The sequence below is a fragment of the Salvelinus sp. IW2-2015 genome, linkage group LG8 (assembly GCF_002910315.2).
Source record: "Salvelinus sp. IW2-2015 linkage group LG8, ASM291031v2, whole genome shotgun sequence".
NCBI lineage: Eukaryota > Metazoa > Chordata > Actinopteri > Salmoniformes > Salmonidae > Salvelinus > Salvelinus sp. IW2-2015.
In genome coordinates, this window is record NC_036848.1 from 31,099,140 (window position 1) to 31,121,228 (window position 22,089).

A 22,089-nucleotide genomic window follows, 5' to 3' on the forward strand; every position below is an offset into this window, starting at 1 on the left:
CGTCCTTAGAAGATCACAATTATCTCATTTTATCACAGTCACATTTTCATATCTTTCTAATTCTGTCCCGCCYTGCCTTGCCTTTCTTTAAAGGTTTCTTGATGAGGTCCAGTCTCACGCAATCAAAAACAAGATGAGTGTACAGAACCTGGCCACTGTATTTGGACCAAATATCCTCCGGCCCAAAATGGAGGACCCAGTGGTAATTATGGAAGGTATGAACGAAATCTCATTCATTTTATATCATACTGATATTAATAGGCACTGTATTAATCATCTGAGAATTCAAATGGCTGGGAATTATGATGCAGAGAAGATACGGTACATTAGGTTATGGAAAGTAGGGTACCGAAACACTTTACTATTGCATGATATCTATTCATGACTCATCTACTCTATGTCCAGTTCACAAAACATATACAAATCCAAAGTAGAACAGCATTGTACAGTATGGTTCCTTATACCTTTTTATTGTTTCCTGTAAAGGGACCTCCCTAGTCCAGAGCCTCATGACCGTACTGATCAGTGAGCATAAACGTCTGTATTCGGGGAGGGGGGAGCTGGAGGTCCCTGTTCCCCAGCCAGAAGTGACCCTCCAAGGCCAACAGCTCCAGCAGCACAGCATCGGTGGCTGGATTTCTGAGGAGGACCTCCAGAGCTGTCCCGCCAACCCCAACGAGGACCTCGCCTGCAGCAGCGCCTCTTCTCTGGATGCTAAACTCTGCGCCGCCACCGCCCCTCCGCTCAGACTCGCTCCTTCAGGGAAGGGTGAGACGGTGGTCAGCCCCAGCAAGCAGACCAAGAATGTTCCCTCCTGGAAGTACTCRTTCAAGGGCTCCTCCACGCCGCGGCCCCCTCCTCAGGCCAAGCCGGCCGTTTGCGCGGCTGACGTCAGCGCGTCCTATAGTGGAAATTGGCTGATGAACGGGCTGTCCTCTCTGAGGAGCCACAGGCGCACCGCCTCGGGGGAGCGTGTCAGGGACTCCACCAGCTCTTCCCAGAGACTGTCCACCTATGACAACGTCACCTCTTCCTCCAGCATGGGCAGTGTCCCCAGCGTAGCCAGCACGCCTTGGTCCACCTCCTCCTGTGAAATCGCCGCACCTGACTCAGGCAGCGAGCCCTCATGGCCTAACTGTGGTAACGGGAAGGGTCCAGGGGAGTGCCAGTGGCAGGAGCTAGCCTCACCCCAGCGCCAGGGCCAGATGGGAGGCCGGGAGGAGGAGAGAGTTGGAGATAGGGTCTCAGAGCAAGAACATGACAGTAGTGAAGCCATGGAGCTGTGTGTTAGCAGCGCAGGCTGCAGTGACAATGGAAACACCATYGCCAATATGTTGGTGCCGTCCATCTTGACGCCGGAAGACCTTGACGGAGGCTCCAAAGCACTTACCAGCCTGGTGGAGGGTCTGAAGGATGAGCTGAGGCAGCAGAAGGTGGCCTATGAGACCATCATCAAAAAGTAAGTCTGCAGGCTGCAAATCAGTCAATAATCTTACTCAGGTTACTTGCAGGTATTGAGGAGTGCCGGCTCTACAGTTGTGTAAATCAACCTACGTATGTACCCCCTGCAGGCTGGAGGAGTCGAGTGCTGCTCTGTGCGCTCAGATGGAGCGTCTGGAGCAGGAGATGGAGCAGGAGAGGAAGAAGCAGCGCATGCTGGAGATCAAGCTCCGCAACTCAGACCGAGGCCGTCARGACGCAGAGAACAGGAACCGGCTCCTGGAGAGGGAAATGGAGGACTTCTTCTCCACTCTGGGAGACCTGACTCTGGGAGCAAGGACTAGCAACATTTAATAGCCCTGGTCATAGACTCCTATAGTCTCTTCCCACAGCCGAGTGCCATGAGTCTGGCAAGGGAGACTAAGAACTACATAGACTCAATTAATAATACTGTATGTTGTCCAACGGCAGCTGCATCTGTATCTTTCCTCAGGCCTCTAAGTGTGCCTATGACTACCATGAGTATCTATCTGGTGACAAAGCCTTGGTCCTTGGTTGACTCTGGTCAACTCTGTCAGTATACCTTTAATGTAAAACAAAAGGGGTCAACTACTATCATTATGACTGTACAATAATCACTGCTTTGTTAATCATATGCTGCCTCCTACAGTACACAATGTGCAAATACAACAATACCAAATACTCTTGCTTACGGTCCAGTGTTGAAGCCGCCATGACGGTTTGGGGCACATGAAGCTGACCACTGCCCTCAAAGAAACAATTCAAAGGTTTCCTGGCTGTGCCTTCAGGGACTTTTAGAATTTAAAAAAAGAAAATGTTGTGTGCTTGTCCAAATGGTTAATGTATTGCTTAACCTTAATTTATCACTACTATCCCCAGAGTCACTTGCAGTAAGGTGCCAATAGTTCATCGAATGAAAATGTTGAAACAGAATGTACTGTATACTTCAGTGAATGTAATGTGTTGTTGATCAAGCCAGCCCTGTAAATTGAGTGCGAATTAATTYTCAAAACATTGATATAGATTTGAARGCATAACAATTCTATACATTCCCCCAGATAATTCTTATGTGAGCGTTGCATGTGGTGAAACTGTTGCTAGAATCCCCATTTTCAGCAAATGATTACTGCTACTGTATAGACATGTCTGGAGGCCTGAACACGAAACATGATCTGGTTCCTGAAGTCCCCTATAATCGTGTTTAATATTGTGACCATGTGTATTAGTTTCAAGGCCATGTGACTGTATTTTTTTTGTGTTCTTTTTGCATTTTATACAGAATCATATGACTAATGTTTTCTGATGACCCCTTTCATATGCTGTTCCGATGCTTACGTTTACAAGGTTCTGTTTTGAAAGACTTGGACTGATTAAGACAAGTGTCTATTGTGGTCGCCCCTGTCAATTGACAGCAGTTGAAATGTTTATTTTCTCCTCAAACGTAAACTTAGGTTCAATATTTATAGTCTTTGATTAAGATTTGAAGGTGCTTATTTATTATGAATCTACACACTTGTAATGAATGGCATTATGGCAATATGAGTAAATAAAGATGACCGGTGTCATTTTGTGAGTGATGCTATATGGGTCAGCATGCTTGTGTTCAGTTCATCTTACACTTAGCACTTGGTGTGTACTCATTATACCACCAAATTATACAAAATCTCAAGATCATGTACAAAAACAACCTACAAATGCATGACTCAAATTGTGTTTCTTTTATTTGCAGTACATATTTTTTTTTTTTTTGGGGGGGGGGTATCATCAGATCCCAATGCATTTATTCTAATAGTGCACTGTTCATTGGCTGTGATCCCAGACGCACAGAGCCAAGAATTCTTAACTACTTGCATGGCTGGCTTCACTAGCAAACATAACAAACCAGCACCATACATATGACTTTGTTTTTAGGCATTACTTATCTTTTATTTATCATTATTTGGCCTTACCGATCAAAATCTATTGGCCACGCATGATGTACTCCCCTCTCTCTGCTCCCTCTGGCCACAGATTGGACTGGTATAGGACCGATTACGTAACATCATGACTAGATTAAAGTCATAGAGAATCATCCTAATTCATAAAAAAAGGAAAACATGGATTGACAGTACCAAACATTTCTCTACCTTCAGAAACATACAAACTAATATGGGCTAGACCCATCACTTAGTTTAGTCCTAGCACATTTTGAGGAAGGTATTGCACATGAACTGTAAAAAAAAAAAAAAAAAAAATGTTTATTTTTTTTAAAGGAAATGTACATAAACAATTATCTTTACTTCTAGGTGAAGTATTCATAATGTACAAAACTAGAAGTTTCCTAACATTGACAATAGTACACTTTCAAATAAATAAATAACGGAATCTGTATTCACATGTCTTCAATAGCTAATCATGTGGGCAACTAAGTATCCAAGAACTTATTGAAATTTAGTGAGGTAGTTCATCAAAGCCTACTTAAAATCATGATGATACTTTTTTTCGAGAGAGCGATGTGATACAAAATCAAAAGAAAGTCTACAAATTCCAAATATATCCCCAATAATGCTGGGCTAACAAAATTAAGACCACTTCAAAATAACAAAATATCTTGTCTTGATTAATTATGTTCTTGTGTTATAACACAGCTTCTATAATAGTGGATAGATCTCATTGGCTGTTATTCTGCTTCCCCTTCCACGACACGTCATGTTGCCAAATAATCCATTAGGTTACATTTTACATTCTGAAATGACTCTATTTAGGACAGGAATTATTCAACACCACCACATAACATCTACACTGCCACAGTTACCATTCGGCGCAAATACATTTGGTTTAATATAAAACCGAGGAAATTAGGCAAAAGAAATCGTCCCTTCTAAAATCATCAAGCACATTCTCATTATGCAAAGTAAAGCCGCAAACCACACATGCCTACCAGTGATTGTTATATATTTTTTTTAAGTATTTAACTTTGATGAAAGACCTACCTAAAACTGCCCCTTTTTTTAAACTATTTCAAACGTATATTATGTGCTAAAATATTCTAAAGCATACATCATCCGCTTGACAGAACGTAGACTCCAACTTCAGGGTCATACCGATGCCGTAGAAAAATATACAATGCATTTTTTGATAACGGCCTCAAAATGTGATTGACTTATTTGTGGAAACTACTATAGTCCTTATCAGAAACCATTAACAACCTACAGTGTGCACACCATGACGACTACTCCTCTTCCTAGATCCTCAGGAATGAACGATTGACAAACTACAGGCACTTTTCCCTTTTTAAAGCAAAATAATAAACAAAACATACACTGGAGGGACACTATTATTGCATACAGTTCAGAATCATTGATAAACTTGGATTTCGTGGTGGTTCAGTAATTATTTTGTGAAGTACTGTATTGAGCTTAGTGCGGAATAGATTTAGTACACACATGCATACACCTTCTGCAAAGGGCTTAGCCAATACCTTCTCTGAGATCCAGCTTATTACACTCATKATTTTCCCAATTAGAAATGTTCAATATACAGCACGTTGGCAACCGTAAAAACAAAATCGTTAAGGTATATTTATATTACGTTAATAAAATTAGATCCGATTTTTTTTTTTGTATATAGTTTGTTTCTGCGCTTGCAGCCTGCAAAATCTCCATCCCTCCAAAGACAATCAACATCACCACATACACAAGCCCTCTCTACGTCCATGTTCGGACCGAACCGTAGCGCAGTCTTCATAGGACTCCTCCTCCTCACAACTAGTCACATCCCATTTCTCACAAAGCTTCTCAGCGTACACCTGCACAGTAGTGCCACTGCCATATTTCTCTGTCCTAGTGTTTAACATAACCCCACTGTCAAAGCAAAAGCCACCTGGAGAAAAGAWTCACTGGAGAATAACTGACCAGAGCCGAGGAAGAAGTGCCTACAGCTCTCTGACAAAATTAAAATGATCAACATCTTCTGAGTTGTTTCCTTTCTGGACCTATCTGCATCCTTTTGATCATATACTGGAATACCCATGAAATATGAAAAGAAAATTCCGGAAAACTTTTTAGTGAAAAAAAGAAACACAACATTTCTTCTCTTACCAAAAGGAAAAATGGTTCAGGAATCAAACAGCATTTTGAGATATTTTAAGACTAAACTAACAAAGAACAAAGAGAACCAAAAAGAAAGCTGTTTCATCAACTTGGATTTCTTTACAAGGAAGTAGACTCACAAGAGGAAAACAGTTCTAAAGTTTCTCGAAATTCAATCCAATGGATATATGCATTAAAACACAAAATCCCATATGAAATAGGCAAAGTAATATTACTATTCTGAAGGGGAGTACTAAAATTAGACATCAATTAAATGATAGTTGAAATGGCTTACTGCAAACTCAAATTGAAAAAAATATATTTACCATAAAATCTGTACAAACTCATTCAACATCAATATGGCCAATTGAAAWAGCAGTATCTTGAACTAAAAGTTGATGAAACTAAAAACAAACAAAAAAAGAAGCTTTGATAAAGCTTTTACAGATGTTCTCAAATTCTCACCAGCGGTCGAAACCACAGCGTAGTGAAATCATTCTCAGGTTAAAAAAATATTGATATGCCACAATAAATTACAGCCTGGACTCAAAAAGAAAATAACTCAAATAACTCTGTAGCAGTAGTTTTCGGGGAAAATTATAAAGGATTAAAAAATAATTTAAAAAAAGGTGAAACTGGCCTAAACTCTACACCATTGAAGACAAGCGGAGGGACCGGTGGGACAGGGCCCAGGGCAGGGTGATAGTCATCTGCAGCAGCCCAGTGGGTCCGTGTTAGAGGCTGTCTCCAGGCTGCTGTCCGTGTCGGAAGRCAGGGTGGGGTCGGTGGACACATCGTTGACGGACGAGGACGATACAGAAGGGTACTGCTGGGAGCCGCTGCTCACTGCTGCACCTGTGCTACATGTATGGAGAAACATAGAAGGGGCATCAAGTCAGACTTGAACCACAAATGACTTCTGGTTAGGCTATGACATTTCAGCAGAGAGAAAAAGAGGAAKGTTTCTTAAAGAAATGAACATGGTCCTTCAAGTCGGATCTGGAGCAGAAGCCGATTATGGGCAGAGAGACCGTGCCCGTCTCAATTTGTTCCTACCACAGTGCACTAGGACCAGGCCAGGAAAAAGGCTGGGCCATAGTTATAAGCTATAATCAGAGCGGGAGTGCTCAATCCCCATAGAGACAACGCTCTAAACTAACCTAAAGACGCTGGCTGTCCCCGGATCACTCCATTCTTCGTTCTCTCCTCCCAGTCCTGGACCTCCATGTATATCAAATCTGTGATGGAACACAACATTTGGTAAAGAGAGCGAGTACAGTTGCAACGTCCGATAACTTCACCAAAACGCTCAGGTTTCCCAGAATTCCGGATTGGAAGATTCCTGGAATCAGGAGGGAATAAGGAGGACATCTGGGAATCCTACAACCGGGATTTTGGAAAATCTGGGAATTTTGGGAAAGTTGGGGAATTTTGCAACCTTASACAGGAGACATAAACCTAAGAAGAGCATGACAAACCGCAACACAGCAAGCATGACGTGACACGGAGTCGACACTTGAGAATAGAGTCAATAAACAGGGCTCTGTCAAAAATCATCAGACCAGGTTTAGATTAGACAGGGAGGCAGGCAAAGGACACACCACACACTTTAGACAGGGATTTGTTAGGACAAACAGACACACACAAAGGGGAAAACCTGCATAACACTCAAATATGAATATTAAATGTCCCACAAGTATACCGTGAGATGTAGATTCTTAGTAGAGTAATGTGCAATTGTAATGTAACATAGTGCAAACATTTAAAAGTGCTCAGTGTATGCGTCAAAGCATGGGTAAGCAAAATGGCTTCGCTCTCTCTACTGTACCTTTCCACTCCTCCACTGTGTGTTCCCTCTCATCCAGCTGCTTGTCAGTGATCAACGGTGGGGGCTGCAACAGGAACAGGACAGAGCATACTGTAAGTGGGGTGACACGMGGACTGATGACCTTCTCTTCACTTGGCTGAGTCACATTGAAATATGTGCAAGGCGCTGCTGCACTGCTGCCAAATCTACACGTCTCAAGGCCGTTTTATGTCCGTTTTGAGGACTGGTGAATGACTGAGGGGAGTGCAACATCTCATTCTTCACCCACACACTGCGCGTTAGCCGAGGTGGAGATTTCGTGACTGAGGGAAAAACAGGTTGACACATCCGAGTGCAATCTCTGCGCTGACAACCTGCCTGTCAATGGAAGTCAAATCCAGAGCACCTGCTTTCAGCGACGGCCTGATAAACAGTCAGAGACGTTTACCATCTGATGTGGCCTAAGCCTTTGGCAGGCAGGCAAACTCACGGGGCTTTCATGGTCCCTCTTACTGTGAACCACAACTAAATGTGTTTTTTTAGAAGCATGCACACACATTAAGACACACACAGAGTAGACCTGAAGAGTCATGTTATTATCTAACATAAGAGTAGACGACACAAGAGCCACCCCTACACGCCCACATAATGAGCAAGTAAGTGCTTACCGCCTCCACTTCAGTTGGATCATACCACACGTTGATGTAGGGGTGCTGGAGAGCCTCGCTCACAGAGATCCGTTTGGATGCATCTATTACCAGCATCTTTGATAATAGGTCTCTGGCTTGACTTGCTGCGAGGCAATTAAGAAAAATAGAGAAATTAATGGCATGGGTAAAGTCGACTCGGCTGACATTCACTGTGCTGATAAATTAGTGTAGTGTGCCAGAATAGTCCCCTCGTCAAACATGATCAGAATCAAAGCAGAGTAAGGCTTCAAACCACTACATAAAAGACTGCATTAATCATCATCATCATCATCTAACTTGACTACTTTCTGTGGAATTAACAATTGATCACATAAGTAAGTCGGACTCTATTAGTTAGTGTATATCAGAGAAAGTGTTAGGCACGTAATGTACTTATATTCAGCAAATAACTGTCTATAGATTTAGAATATTTTAGCCATACAAACATGTAGGAGACATTTTGCTTCTCACAACAGGCACCTCTCAATGACACACAATACTGCAGTTTTCATGCTTTGGGTGTCCCACAGGGGGGGGTGCTCTCCCCGCTTACCTTTCAGTTTGTTGTGCTCCGAGTCGGCTGGGAAGAGGACGTCGGGGAAGAGCTTCTCAAAGGTGAACCCGGCGTAGCGGGGTCTGTTCTCCACGTAGGTCCTTACCGACTGGTTGAGCTTCATCAGGAACTCCTGACTGGGAGTCCCCAACTGCTCGATCACCTTGTTCCACTGATCAATATCTGACATTCCAACATGTAAGAAAAACGCTGCACAGGGCTTTTCAGAGGCTTTTCACAAGGGGGACGATTGACAAAGTTTTGGGTTTGTAGTTAGTATAAAGAAATCGGTTGTCGTGGAGAATTATGGACACTGGACACATGGAGGAGGCTAATTTCGTTCACTGTTGCCTTTGTTGAGCAACTGTGACTGAGTAATCAAGGGAAAGCTGTTTGATCGTCTGTTCTCCCATGAGACAGACACACAAAACACTGAAAACAGAACCGAAAGCCTCGGTGTGGGACTGTATAATGAGGTGAAGTGAACAGAACAGTTTTCCCTTCAGTTGAAACGGCCTCCGACAGGTACCAACCATAGACATCGCATCATGGTATCGGTCCCAATATGGAGTCTGTGAGAGTACGGGCAGCACCATTGAGGCCATCTCAATTTTGAAGTAGTGAATGTTCTTCTTCTACTAGTTGTATGACTTGGCAAACAAACTGAAAGGATGTATACTGCCACCTAGAGTGAGTTATTTGAACCGGTATAAGCCGAGGTTGGTGATTTATTTCCATCTGAAGTTATAGAACGTTTCCCCACAAGTGTAATTAATTGGCTGATCCCTGGTGACCTGGATGGAATTATGTGATCCTTCCTTAACCCATAGGAAGTCCCACACAGTTGACTACTTCAAAATGGTGGAAGTCCTCAATGTCGCTGCCGATACTGAAACGGGCTTTTGAGCACTAGAATCCTCGATCTATCTCTATGGTACAAACCCATTCACATACACCCAACGGAAATGAATTTGTATGCAGTAGTAGGACGGTCTCAGCACCACAACACACACACATTTTCACACACATAACAAACAAATTTGCACACACATACCTACAAACTCACACACACAATGGAGGGACGATGAGGGTCCAYGTAAGGATACGATCTGTGCCTGGGAACAACACACTACCTCGGACCATTTCTGCCATGATGCAGCCAATAGACCAGACATCAACTGAAAAATGAAATGACAATCAAATTAGCATGCAGAACTGAAAAATAACAAAACGAGGAACGAATAACGATGCAGACAAGGTGATGTGTGTGAGTGCAAACAAAGTAAATGAACGCATGCAAACTCTCACGTCAAACCGCTGTCAGTGTCCGACTAAGCAGTGCATCATGATATGGGTTTGCTGGTTCACTCTCTGGCATATTATTAATCAAAGTGGAAGAGGGCCAGAGAACTGCCTACATACCACCCTCAAGACTCTCAGTGGACTACCATCAATTTAATAGACAAAAGCCAATTTTAGATCATTGATAAAAGCTCTACCAGTCCACCATATACGGCTGTTTATCTTTGAAGAAGACCGTCAAACAATAATATGAGATAAGAGGGTATCTTTTGCAATTGCAATGTCTTGGTACAAATTAAAGGAGCAAACCATTCTATTTCAGGTGCTTGATGTGTGAGTCAGATGTGCTTCCAGCTACAGTGATGGGTGCTTGGGGGATAGAGTGAAGGTGTGGGGGGGTAGAAGTGGGCGAGGAGGTGTCAGGCATATCAGAAGAGAGATGGAATTTCGACAGTTGCTCTTTGACACGATCGCTGCGATCCATTGTAATGAGCACGGCTTCAAAAAGAAACTCGGCGACGTTTTTTTTTGTGTGCAAATGCTGAACTGAGCTGCTGCAAGCAGCACAAGGATACAATCCCTTCCTGGAAAAAGGATTTTGTGGCGAACCATTTCTGCCATAATGCAGCCCACAGCCCATATATCCACTAGATATGTGTAGCATAGAAAGAAGGAGAAGAAAATAAGCAAAGCAACAAGTCAGCAGGAAAGTTTGGGACATTTTTGGTCAAGAGTACAGYGATGCCCATATTTCCAGGCAGTAGAAGTAGAAGTTAAATAAACCTTTCCCCCCGTATTTGAGCACTGAATTTCATCGCACAACAAACCCGAGTCCAATGATTCGGCGATATCAAGCCCCATCACATCTGCACATAAGACATTCTTGCGGAAAATGTTAATTGTTAAAGGCATGCGCACTAAAGTGAACCAGTGGATCCACACGTGACTGGATTCCCACTGACYCCTAGTCCAGCTGCACCGTCTCTGGGCGGCCTCTTAGAAAACACAAGCGCTACATCTGCTGTGCACTGGCTCTCTACACCGGAGGAAAGGAACCCACAATGCATAGCCAGGCATGCCACCGTCACCTCAGACWGTGACACTGACACGGGAGGGGGGTGTGGCTGTGAGGGTGGGTGGGTGTTAGGACATTGTGGGCGGAGCATGCGACAGGCAGCGTTTCCCGCAGCACGCACAGCTCTGATGATCGGTCACTCACTCACCGTTGGCCTGGTAACCCATGCCCAAGATGACTTCAGGGGCGCGGTAGTAGCGGGTCACCACATACGGGGTCATCAGGAGGCCTGTGGCCGCTGTCCTGGCCAATCCGAAGTCCAGGATCTTCAGTGTGCAGTCCGACTTTACCACAATGTTGCTGGGTTTCAGATCCTGAGGGTGGGGTCAGGAGGGGATGTGGTTTAGAGATATGGGATGGGTGGATAACTCTAGAAATGTCAGGCTAGGCAAGGCATGCGTGTTTGTGTCTACCCTGTGTATGATGCCCGCGGCGTGAAGGTGCTTGATGCCACACAGCATCTGGTAGAGCAGATAGGACAGCCGCTCGTGGTCCAGCTCCATCTGGATCACCTGGCACAGGTTGGCATCCATCAGCTCCATCACAATATAACTGGGGACGGATACAGAGGAGAGGGAAGGAAGGGTGGGTGAGATGACACGCACACACTCACAAACATATGCATACACAGGCAAACACACACAGATACACCCAAGCACATGCAAGAATACACACCGATTACGTCTCTCTCACACACACACACACACACAGGCTGCCTCCTCCGTCATAGCAAAACGGTCCGTATACCCTCAGGCTATGATTTGTTCATTTTGTATTTTTAGCTCCAATCAGGCAGACAGAGATTCTCACAGTCCCTCCCTCCGCTGTGAGAATGAAATCACATTTCGTCCCATGCACTGCAACATACTAACCCATCCGTTATCCCACAATGGACCCCGACCCCAACCACCATACACTGCACAAAACAATTGCTGTATATACTTCCTGCCATTTCAGCACTACAGCCTACCAGGGAACACTGAGCATATATTATGTAAAACCAAGGGCGACGACGACTTTACTTACACATCTTGGAACTCCTCCAGTGTCTTCTGTGGCGTGAATACATTTAACAAGCCAATAATCTGTGGAGTTACAAAACGCATCAGTGCATCATGGTTCTATGAGCAGCATATGGAGGGACACTGCATTCAGCGGTGACAACACGCTGCATACGGGTGCACTAAAAACAGCAGGAGGGTTCTATGCTAAAAAAACAGATAGCGCTACAGGAAACAGGCAATTGAACATTTGAAAAATGGAAACGCCAAGGGCTCGCGTAAAAGCTACAAGAGGATAGCAACATTCTGGAACGATCTCTGTCGTGAAAACGAGACACATTTTTACAACTCCCTTTCCCACGTGCACTCGCCCTTTTTGCTATCGCAGGTTCAGAGAGAGYGGGGAAAAATAGCTTACGTTCTTATGGTTGACACATTTCATGAGCACCAGTTCTCTGTAAGCTCTTTTGGCATGGGTCTGGTTCTGGAAAGGTCGGCTGAGCTTTTTAATTGCAACGTTGCGTTCAAGGTTGTGGTCATATGCTGAGCTGGGAAACACAAAATATAACAGGTTTGTCCATACTGCATGACGCAATCTGAAGAAGGCAAGRATGGCCAAACATCAATGTCTTTAATCCTTTTTTAATAAAATATGATCTTTTTTTKTTTTTAAACTAGGAGGCGTGTGAGTTGTTCACACTTTCCCATATCCTAGATCAATAACAAGGTACAAGTGATCGAAGTCTAATACTGGACCAATGGCATACAAACAACCTGCAACAGCTAATAACATATCATATTGACTTCCAATGCTATTTTTAAAAAAGCTATCAAATGGTTATGTTAGATAATGTTATTTTCTAACGTAACACACGCAGTTCTAACATAGCCACTTGATAATAAGTACAGGGCTACAACGCATGTCTTTTCCTGTCTAATTCACAGCTCCGTCTACTCACCAGACAATCCCTTGTGCTCCGGAGCCTATGGGTCTTAAATTCTGGTAGCGCTTCAACACCGTAAAAGTGGAATCCCCGACGTCTAAACTGTAAAACTCCTTTTCACGCTTATTCCGATTCATGATGAAATCTGGACAAAGTGTGTATTTTGGGCATCCAAGTGGAACTTCTGCCTCAAGACCTAAGAAAGAGGGAGAAGACAGCAGGGAGATTTTTTTAAAGTACTAGCATTTCATCAGCTTATTACCTGAACATTCCAAGCCATAGTTTTTTTTGATTGATTGACATAGGCTGCATTGAGAATTTGATTGACAGGCTGCATTTAGTGTAAAAAGCAATGACATTTGGATAATTTACAGTGCATTCTGAAAGTATTTAGACCTTGTCCCCTTTTCCACATTTTGTTATGTTACATCCTTATTCTAAAATGTTTTTTTTTTTAAATGTACACCTCAATCACAGCCACGCTCAAGGTCCTAAACGATATCAGAACCGCTATCGATAAAAGACAATACTGTGCAGCCGTCTTCATCGACCTGGTCAAGGCTTTCGACTCTGTCAATCACCTCATTCTTATCGGCAGACTCAATTGCCTTGGCTTCTCAAATGACTGCCTCGCCTTGTTCACCACCTACTTCTCAGATAGAGTTCAGCGTGTCAAATTGGAGGGCCTGTTGTCCGGACCTCTGGCAGTCTCCATGGGGGTGCCACAGGGTTCAATTCTCGGGCCGACTCTTTTCTCTGTATATATATATATATAACAATGATGTCGCTCTAGCTGCTGGTGATTCTCTGATCCACCTCTATGCAGACGATACCATTTTGTATACATCTGGCCCTTCTTTGGACACTGTGCTAACAAACCTCCAAACGAGCTTCAACGCCATACAACACTCCTTCCGTGGCCTCCAACTGCTTTGAAATGCTAGTAAAACTAGCATCACTACTCTGGACAGTTCTGACTTAGAATATGTGGACAACTACAAATACCTAGGTGTCTGGTTAGACTGTAAACTCTCCTTCCAGACTCACATTAAGCGACTCCAATCCAAAATTAAATCTAGAATCGGCTTCCTATTTCGCAACAAAGCCTCCTTCAATCATGCTGCCAAACATACCCTCGTAAAACGGAATATCCTACCGATCCTTGACTTAGGCGATGTCATTTACAAAATAGCCCCCAACACTCTACTCAGCAAACTGGATGTAGTCTATCACAGTGCCATCCGTTTTATCACCAAAGCCCCATATACTACCCACCACTGCGACCTGTATGCTCTCGTTGGCTGGCCCTCACTACATATCCGTCGCAAAACCCACTGGCTCCAGGTCATCTATAAGTCTTTGCTAGGTAAAGCCCCGCCTTATCTCAGCTCACTGGTCACAATAGCAACACCCATCCGTAGCACGCGCTCCAGCAGGTATATTGCACTGGTCATCCCCAAAGCCAACACCGCCTTTCCTTCCAGTTCTCTGCTGCTGCCAATGACTGGAACGAATTYCAAAAAATCACTGAAGCTGGAGTCTTATATCTCCCTCTCTAACTTTAAGCATCAGCTGTCTGAGCAGCTTACCGATCACTGTACCTGTACACAGCCACACCTCATCCTCATATTATTACTTACCCTCTTGCACCCCAGTATCTCTACTTGCTTACCCTCTTGCACCCCAGTATCTCTACTATCACTCCAGTATTAATGCTAAATTGTAATTATTTTCACCTCTAGGGACTATTTATTGCCTACCTGCCTACATTTGCACACACTGTACCTAGATTTGTCTATTTTTCTATTATTTTGTGTTATTGACTGTACGTTTGTTTATATGTAACTCTGTGTTGTTGTTTTTGTCGCACTGCTTTGCTTTATCTTGGCCAGGTCGCAGTTGTAAATGAGAACTTGTTCTCAACTGGCCTACCTGGTTAAATAAAGGTGAAATAAAAAAAAAAAATCTACACACAATACCCCATAATGACAAAGCCAAAACAGGTTTTTAGAAATATTTGCAAATGCATTAAAAAATACATTAAAAAAATACCTTATTTACATAATTATTCAGACCCTTTGCTATAAGACTCAAAATTGACTCAGGTGCATCCCGTTTCTGTCACGAACGTCGTCAGGGAAATGACCGGACCAAGGTGCAGCGTACATTTTTCTTTATTTTAAATGTCCACACTCAGGCCAAACACAAAGAAATACAACACATAGAATGCCCACCCCACATCACACCCTGACCTAACCAAATAGAGAAATAAAACGGCTCTCTAAGGTCAGGCGTGACAGTACCCCCCCAAAGGTGCGGACTTCCGCCGCAAACCTGAACCTATAGGGGAGGGTCCGGTGGGGCATCTACTTCGGTGGCGGCTCCGGTGCTGGACGCAGACCCCGCTCCACCTCTGGCTCACCCCACTAAAGGTGGCGCCTCTGGTGCGGGGACCCTCGTCGCCGACCCCGGACTGGGGACCTTCTCCGCAGGCCCCGGACTGGGGACCCTCGCCCCAACTCCGTACTGGGGACCTTCTCCGCAGGCCCCGGACTGGGGACCCTCGTTGCAGGCCCCGGCCTGGGGACCCTCGTTGCAGGCCCCGCCTGGGGACCCTCGCTGCAGCCCCGGACTGGGACCCTCGCTGCAGGCCCCGGACTGGGGACCGTCGCTGGAGGCTCCGGACTGTGGACCGTCGTTGAGGCTCCGGACTGGGGACTGTCGTTGGAGGTTCCGGACTGTAGACCGTCGTTGGAGACTCGGACCTGTGGACTGTCGTTGGAGGCTCCGGACTGTAGACAGTCGTTGGAGGTTTCGGACTGTAGACCGTCGTTGGAGGTTCCGGACTGTAGACCGTCGTTGGAGGTTCCGGACTGTGGCCTGTCGTTGGAGGTTCCGGACTGTGGCCCGTCGTTGGAGGTTTCGGACTGTGAAACGTCGCTGGAGGTTCCGAACTGTGAAACGTCGCCGGAAGCTCTGCGAACTGGAAACTGTCGCCGGAAGCTCTGGACTGGGAACTGTCACCGGAAGCTCTGGACTGGGAACTGTCGCCGGAAGCTCTGGACTGGGAACTGTTGCCGGAAGCTCTGGTGTGTGTAGGTGCACTGGAGGCTTGATGCGTGGGACCGGCACCGGTGGCACCGGGCTGATGACACGCACCTCAGGGCGAGTGCGGAGAGGAGGCACAGGACGTACTGGACTGTGGAGGCGTACAGGAAGCCTGGTGCGTGGAGCTGCCACAGGGCTCACCAGGCTGGGGAGACCTACTGGGGGCCTGGTACGTGGAATCAGAACAGGTCTRACTGAACTGGGGAGATGCACTGGAGCAGGAACCGGATACGCTGGGCCGTGGAGGCGCACTGGAGGTCTCAAGCGTAGAGCTGGCACAACCCGTCCTGGCTGGATGGTTACTTTCGCCCGGCAAATGCGGGGCMCTAGCACAGGACGCACTGGGCTGTGCAGGCACASCGGAGACACAGTGCGCAGAGRCGGCGCAGGATATCCTGGGCCGTAGAGACGCACTGGAGGCCAGATGCACTGAGCCGGCACCATGCGGGGAGCTGGAATATAGCGCACCGGGCTATGAGTGCGCACTGGAGACACCGTGCGCATCACTGCATAACATGGTGCCTGACCAGTCACACACTCCCCACGGTAAGCACGGGGAGTTGGCTCAGGTCTCCAACCTGACTCAGCCAATCTCCTCATGTGCCCCCCCCCCAAAAAAAAATGGGGGGGGCTGCCTCTCGTGCCTGCTCCGCTGTGCCAACTCCTCGTACTGTCGCCGCTCTGCTTTCGCCGCCTCTATCTCCTCCCTTGGACGCCAATACTCTCCAGCCTTTGCCCAGGGTCCCTTGCCTTCCAAGATCTCCTCCCATGTCCATTCCTCCAGAAAACGCTGCTCCTCCCGGCCACGCCTCTTTTTCCTTTTGGTAGTGGTAGGTAGTTCTGTCACGAACGTCGTCAGGGAAATGACCGGACCAAGGTGCAGCGTGGTGAGCGTTAATTTTTCTTTATTTTAAATGTCGCCAACAAAACAAGAAACAACAAAAACGAATGTGAAGCTTACTAGGGCTATACAGGCAACTAACAAAGACAACTACCCACAACTAAGGTGGCAAAACAGGCTGCCTAAGTATGATTCCCAATCAGAGACAACGATKGACAGCTGCCTCTGATTGGGAACCACACTCGGCCAAACACAAAGAAATACAACACATAGAATGCCCACCCCACATCACACCCTGACCTAACCAAATAGAGAAATAAAACGGCTCGCTAAGGTCAGGGCGTGACAGTTTCCATTGATCATCCTTGAGATGTTTCTACAACTTGATTGGAGTCCACCTGTGGTAAATGCAATTGATTGGACATGATTTGGAAAGGCACACACCTGACTATATAAATGTCCCACAGTTGACAGTGCATGTCAGAGCAAAAATTAAGCCATGAGGTCGAAGGAATTGTCCGTAGAGCTCCCAGACAGGATTATGTRGAGGCACAGATCTGGGAAAGGGTACCAAAACATTTTTGCAGCATTGAAGATCCCCAAGAACACAATGGCATCCATCAATCTTAAATGGGAGAAGTTTGGAACCACCAAGACTCTTCCTAGAGCTGGCCAAACTGAGCAATCGGGGGACAAGGGCCTTGGTCAGGGAGTTGACCAAGAACCCGACGGTCACTCTGACAGAGCTCCAGAGTTCCTCTGTGAAGATGGGAGAACCTTCCAGAAGGACAACCATCTCTGCAGCAATCCACCAATCAGGCTTMTATGGTAGAGTGGCCAGACGGAAGCCACTCCTCACTAAAAGGCACATGACAGCCRGCTTGGAGTTTGCCAAAAGGCACCTAAAGACTCTCAGACCATGAGAATCAATATTCTCTGGTCTGATTTAAACCAAGATTGAACTCTTTGGCCTGAATGCCAAGCATCACGTCTGGGGTAAACCTGACACCATCCCTATGGTGAAGATTGGTGGTGGCAGCAWCATCCTGTGGGGATGTTTTTCAGCGGCAGGGACTGGGAGACTAGTCAGGATCGAGGCAAAGATGAACGGAGCAAAGTACATGATGAAAACCTACCTCCAGAGCGCTCAGGTCCTCAGACTGGGGTGAAGGTTCACCATCCATCAGGATAATGACACTAAGCACACAGCCAAGACAACGCAGGAGWGGCTTTGGGAAAAGTCTCTGAATGTCCTTGAGTGTCCCAGCCAGAGCGGACTTGAACCCGATTGAACATCTCTGGAGAGACCTGAAAATAGCTGTGTGGCAACGCTCCCCATCCAACCCGACAGAGCTTGAGAGGATCTGTAGAAACTCCCCAGATACAGGTGTGCCAKGCTTGTAGTGTCATTCCCAAGAAGAATCAATGCTGTAATCGCTGCTAAAGGTGCTTCAACAAAGTACTGAGTAAAGGGTCTCAATACTTATTTAAATGTAATATACAAAAAAAATACAAAAAATAACTGTTTTTGCTTTATCATTATGGTTCATGTGTGTAAATTGATGAGGGGGAAAAATATATTTAATCAACTTTAGAATAAGGCTGTAACTTAACAAAATGTGGAAAAAGTAAAGGGGTCTGAATACTGTTCGAAGGCACTGTACATCATTTCTCTACAGCTTTAAAAAAGGCCTTTCCTGAGGTTTGTGGAAGTTCTTTGCTAGCATTATAGCAAATATAGCAGCTTAAAAACAAACACTTTAGTTGCTTGCTTGGCTGAGATATGGGGCAGCGCTAGGAACGTTTCTCACAAGCCAATAGAGAAATCGCACAGCTATCACATCGAGAGTGACTAGCACCACTGTCTGATGCCCATTTGAGCCTGCAGAAATGTTTATTTAAGACTCATTGCTCAGGCAAATAGAAGGAAGGAGTGAGGCAGAGAGAGAGAGAGAAAAAAAGAGAGGGAGGGAGCGCTGGATTTGATATGGAGTTAGAAGAGAAAATCATTACTCAAATGTAGGCCCATTTCCACTGGCTGATGGCTGCACAGTCGACAGACCATTACTTGACCTCCATACGCCTACACAGCCACCTTCCCCTCCTCTTCACACGAGGGGGCATTGGGGGGGGGGGGGGGGGGGGGGGGGGGGGGGGGTTCATCACGGATGAAAGGCATGTCAACGGCCCGAAGCCGTGCTATGAGATGGAGGGACTAAAAAAAAAGGTTTGGAGGAGCTTGAACAAAATGCTTTACCGACACAAAAGTGAAATCACTCCGTGCAATCGCTCCGTGCAATTGTGCACTCTGGAGCAGGATGAATGGCGGTGCAAACAACTGAATGACTATGCCCTATACAGAGGGACTGAATTGAATGATATGCGTGTCATTGTATTAAAACAACATAAATGACACTATTTTGATTCACATGATCAATGGAAATGTGAGCATTTTGCATCATAGTTCGTTTGTGAAAAGCTAACAGACAGGATAAAAACACTAACACGTACTGTGTGCAACAAYGTTTACTAACAGCAGGAGCCATGGAGCAGAAGAAGGTGTAACAACGACATTTGGTCTTTAGATGTGGCACTCGGATAGATGAGTGGTAGAGAGAGAGAGAGCTTCTCTCACAGAGACTCACAGAGACTCTGAGAGAAGCTGAGAGAATATGCGATTAGAGGGAGGCAGAGAATTGTAGCCATGAAGCATGTCGCGGACAACATCGCCCACCCACAGGTGAAGGCTACATGTCTGTTGCTGTTTCAAGGTCTCGCTCTAAAATCACAAGTTCGTGGTGTCTGGGACATTTCAGTAAAAATGGGGGCCATTTCATTCACAGCAATAACTGTGAAGGAAATGATCATCCATGTCTCTCGACCATGCCATTAATGCCCAGCTGGTGTCTACATCTAACCTAAATTAATATGACTTCTTAAATGATCGGTGGTTTTCACCAGCCTACTTTTSCAGCTAATGAAGACACTGTAGCCCATCACCACTGACCGCAAGAACGAGCAACGTCAGAATTAGAAGCAATTTGTCAAATGCCTCTGGCTGCATCTGTTACGGAGGTCATTCTTCTATGACACACCTTAGGCTGGAATGGCCAACGAAGGTGTCCGACATCTTTCAAAACGAAATGCGACAGTAATCTTTAGCCAAGTGTTGTTAATCGAATGAATAGACAGTCAAAGGAAGATATGATTGAACCATAMTTACCATCATTGTAATTATATTAATAGCGTTCTTATTGTAGATAGACGGGTATTATGTCGATGTGACAGCTGCCTGAACATAACACCGTCGATTAATTATTCTGCAATGTTTTAGGTATATTGGATGAAATGTATTCGATCCAGATATGCTGACGACTTCATCCATCAAAAGAGTTACAATTTTGCACAAGCTGCTGCTATTCCTCTCACTTGCTAAATAGACATCGACTTGACGCACTAGCAGAATAGGTAAGCCTGCGAACACAAGTTTATACTACTCAATTGGTGGTAGGCAAATTGTCAATTGCCCATTTCTTTACCGAATGGCGGGCATGTGTTTCATATTTGAGAAATGTAGCACGTCAAATGTAACCAAGTCGTTTATGTTGTCAGTATCTGCTGGGAAGATAGGTAGTTGTTACAATGTAACACAGCAGGTAGTTACAGTCTTGTTACAATGTAGCGTATTTTATAGAGTCTCGTGTGCATTTAAATTCATCGCGCATTGAGAAGTATCCAATAGACAGATTTTTTAAGGCGGTGCACGTCTTTAAAATTGCAATAGGCCTATAGGCCGAAACTCGACAATATGTTCCAGCAAGCTGGTTGCAGCTATTTATTGTAATTTCTGTGTTCCTTGCGACCCATCAGTGACAATACCCTCCCCCTCCCCCACTGCTAACAATAACATGTCTTATAAAGGTTTCATATGGAACTCACCTCACTCCAAAAGAACGCGTTCGTAATTCCAAAACTGTCAAACCGCGGTTTCTGGTCTTCCGTTTAAATATGCAGCAGAATGTTTGAATATCTTATAATATTTTCTCGTTAGTAAGACAACCTCTGAATCCGCTGCGTTTCCTTCCACTGGCAGGCCTGGATCTGCAAAATACATGTGTACTACGTAGCCTAATCTTTGCGCTTCCGTGACACAAACAGTTTCTGCTATTTCATACCGACGTCGTCGAAACCTTGCGATGTTTTCCGGTTGCGGATGAGAACTGGGTGATATTCAAGAGCGCAACGCCCTGCAGTGTTGTATAGCCTACCTCCCGCGGGTATTCTCTGTTTGTAGTGTATGCAACATTATGCATGACAAATTAGAGGCATTTAGGCATTCTACTTCTCATCTCGCCATAATAAACACACCCACTGAGAGCGAGAGAGAGAGAGAAAGGAGAGAGAGATATAGTGTGTGTGTGAGAGAGAGATAGAGGAATATGTTTCCCATGCCAATAAAGCCCTTGAATTGAGAGAGAGAGGGAGAAACCTTCCATATCAAAGCCATCACCTACAGAATATTAACCTGGAGAAGTGCCCCCTAAGCAAGCTGCTCCTGGGGTTCTGTTCAGAAACACAAACAGACCCCACAGAGCCCCAGGACAGCAACACAATAAGACCCAACCAAATCATGAGAAAACAAAAAGATAATTGCTTTATACATTGGAAAGAATTTACAAAAAAACAGTGCAAACTAGAATGCTACTTGGCCATAAACAGAGAGTACACAGTGGCAGAATACCTGACCACCGTGACTGACACAAAATTAAGGAAATATTTGTCTATGTACAGACTCAGTGAGCACAGCCTTGCTATTGAGAAAGGCCGCCGAAGGCAGAACTGGCTCTCAAGAGAAGACAGGCTATATGCACACTGCCCACAAAATGAGGTGGAAAATTAGCTGCACTTCCTAACATCCTGCAAAATGTATGACCATATTATAGACACATATTTCCTTCAGATTACACAGACCCACAAAGAATTCGAGAACAAATCCAATTTTGATAAACTCGCATATCTATTGGGTAAAATACCACAGTGCGCAATCACAGCAGCAAGATTTGTGACCTGTTGCCACAAGAAAAGGGTGACCAGTGAAGAACAAACACCATTGTAAATACAACCTATATTTATGTTTATTTATTTTAACTATTTGCACATCATATAGACATAATATGTGCTTCTACACCTGCATTGCTTGCTGTTTGGGGTTTTAGCCTGGGTTTCTGTACAGCACTT

At 45.0% G+C, this 22,089-nt stretch overlaps 2 protein-coding genes across 5 annotated transcripts in view; one reads left to right on the forward strand and one right to left on the reverse strand.

The window, feature by feature from the left end:
- The window catches only part of LOC111967719 (rho GTPase-activating protein 22-like), a 29,076-nt gene extending 26,037 nt beyond the window's left edge, over positions 1 to 3,039 (forward strand). For both annotated transcript variants that reach the window (XM_023993006.2, XM_023993008.2), the window contains 3 exons: positions 94 to 215; positions 487 to 1,459; positions 1,572 to 3,039. In XM_023993006.2, the coding sequence (XP_023848774.1) occupies positions 94 to 215; positions 487 to 1,459; positions 1,572 to 1,794 (1,318 nt within the window). In that variant the 3' untranslated portion in view covers positions 1,795 to 3,039. The remainder of the gene's footprint in view (positions 1 to 93; positions 216 to 486; positions 1,460 to 1,571) is intronic.
- Positions 3,040 to 3,164: 125 nt separating this feature from the next.
- On the reverse strand, positions 3,165 to 21,048 carry LOC111967720 (mitogen-activated protein kinase 8). 3 transcript variants are annotated; one of them, XM_023993010.2, is made up of 12 exons: positions 20,791 to 21,048; positions 12,918 to 13,098; positions 12,377 to 12,506; positions 11,984 to 12,042; positions 11,371 to 11,509; positions 11,106 to 11,271; positions 10,458 to 10,529; positions 8,581 to 8,763; positions 8,007 to 8,131; positions 7,360 to 7,423; positions 6,692 to 6,769; positions 3,165 to 6,386 (listed from the first exon to the last, which is right to left on the reverse strand). In XM_023993010.2, the coding sequence occupies exons 2-12, from the start codon at positions 13,037 to 13,039 to the stop codon at positions 6,238 to 6,240; spliced, it is 1,287 nt and encodes a 428-aa protein (XP_023848778.1). In that variant the 5' UTR covers positions 13,040 to 13,098; positions 20,791 to 21,048; the 3' UTR covers positions 3,165 to 6,237. The 3 variants fall into 3 exon arrangements, with proteins under 3 accessions (XP_023848778.1, XP_023848777.1, XP_023848779.1); XM_023993009.2 differs by lacking the exon at positions 10,458 to 10,529 and adding an exon at positions 9,687 to 9,758 and having other exon boundaries at positions 20,791 to 21,045; XM_023993011.2 differs by lacking the exon at positions 10,458 to 10,529 and adding an exon at positions 9,687 to 9,758 and having other exon boundaries at positions 3,165 to 6,391; positions 20,791 to 21,042.
- Between the last annotated feature and the right edge of the window lie 1,041 nt (positions 21,049 to 22,089).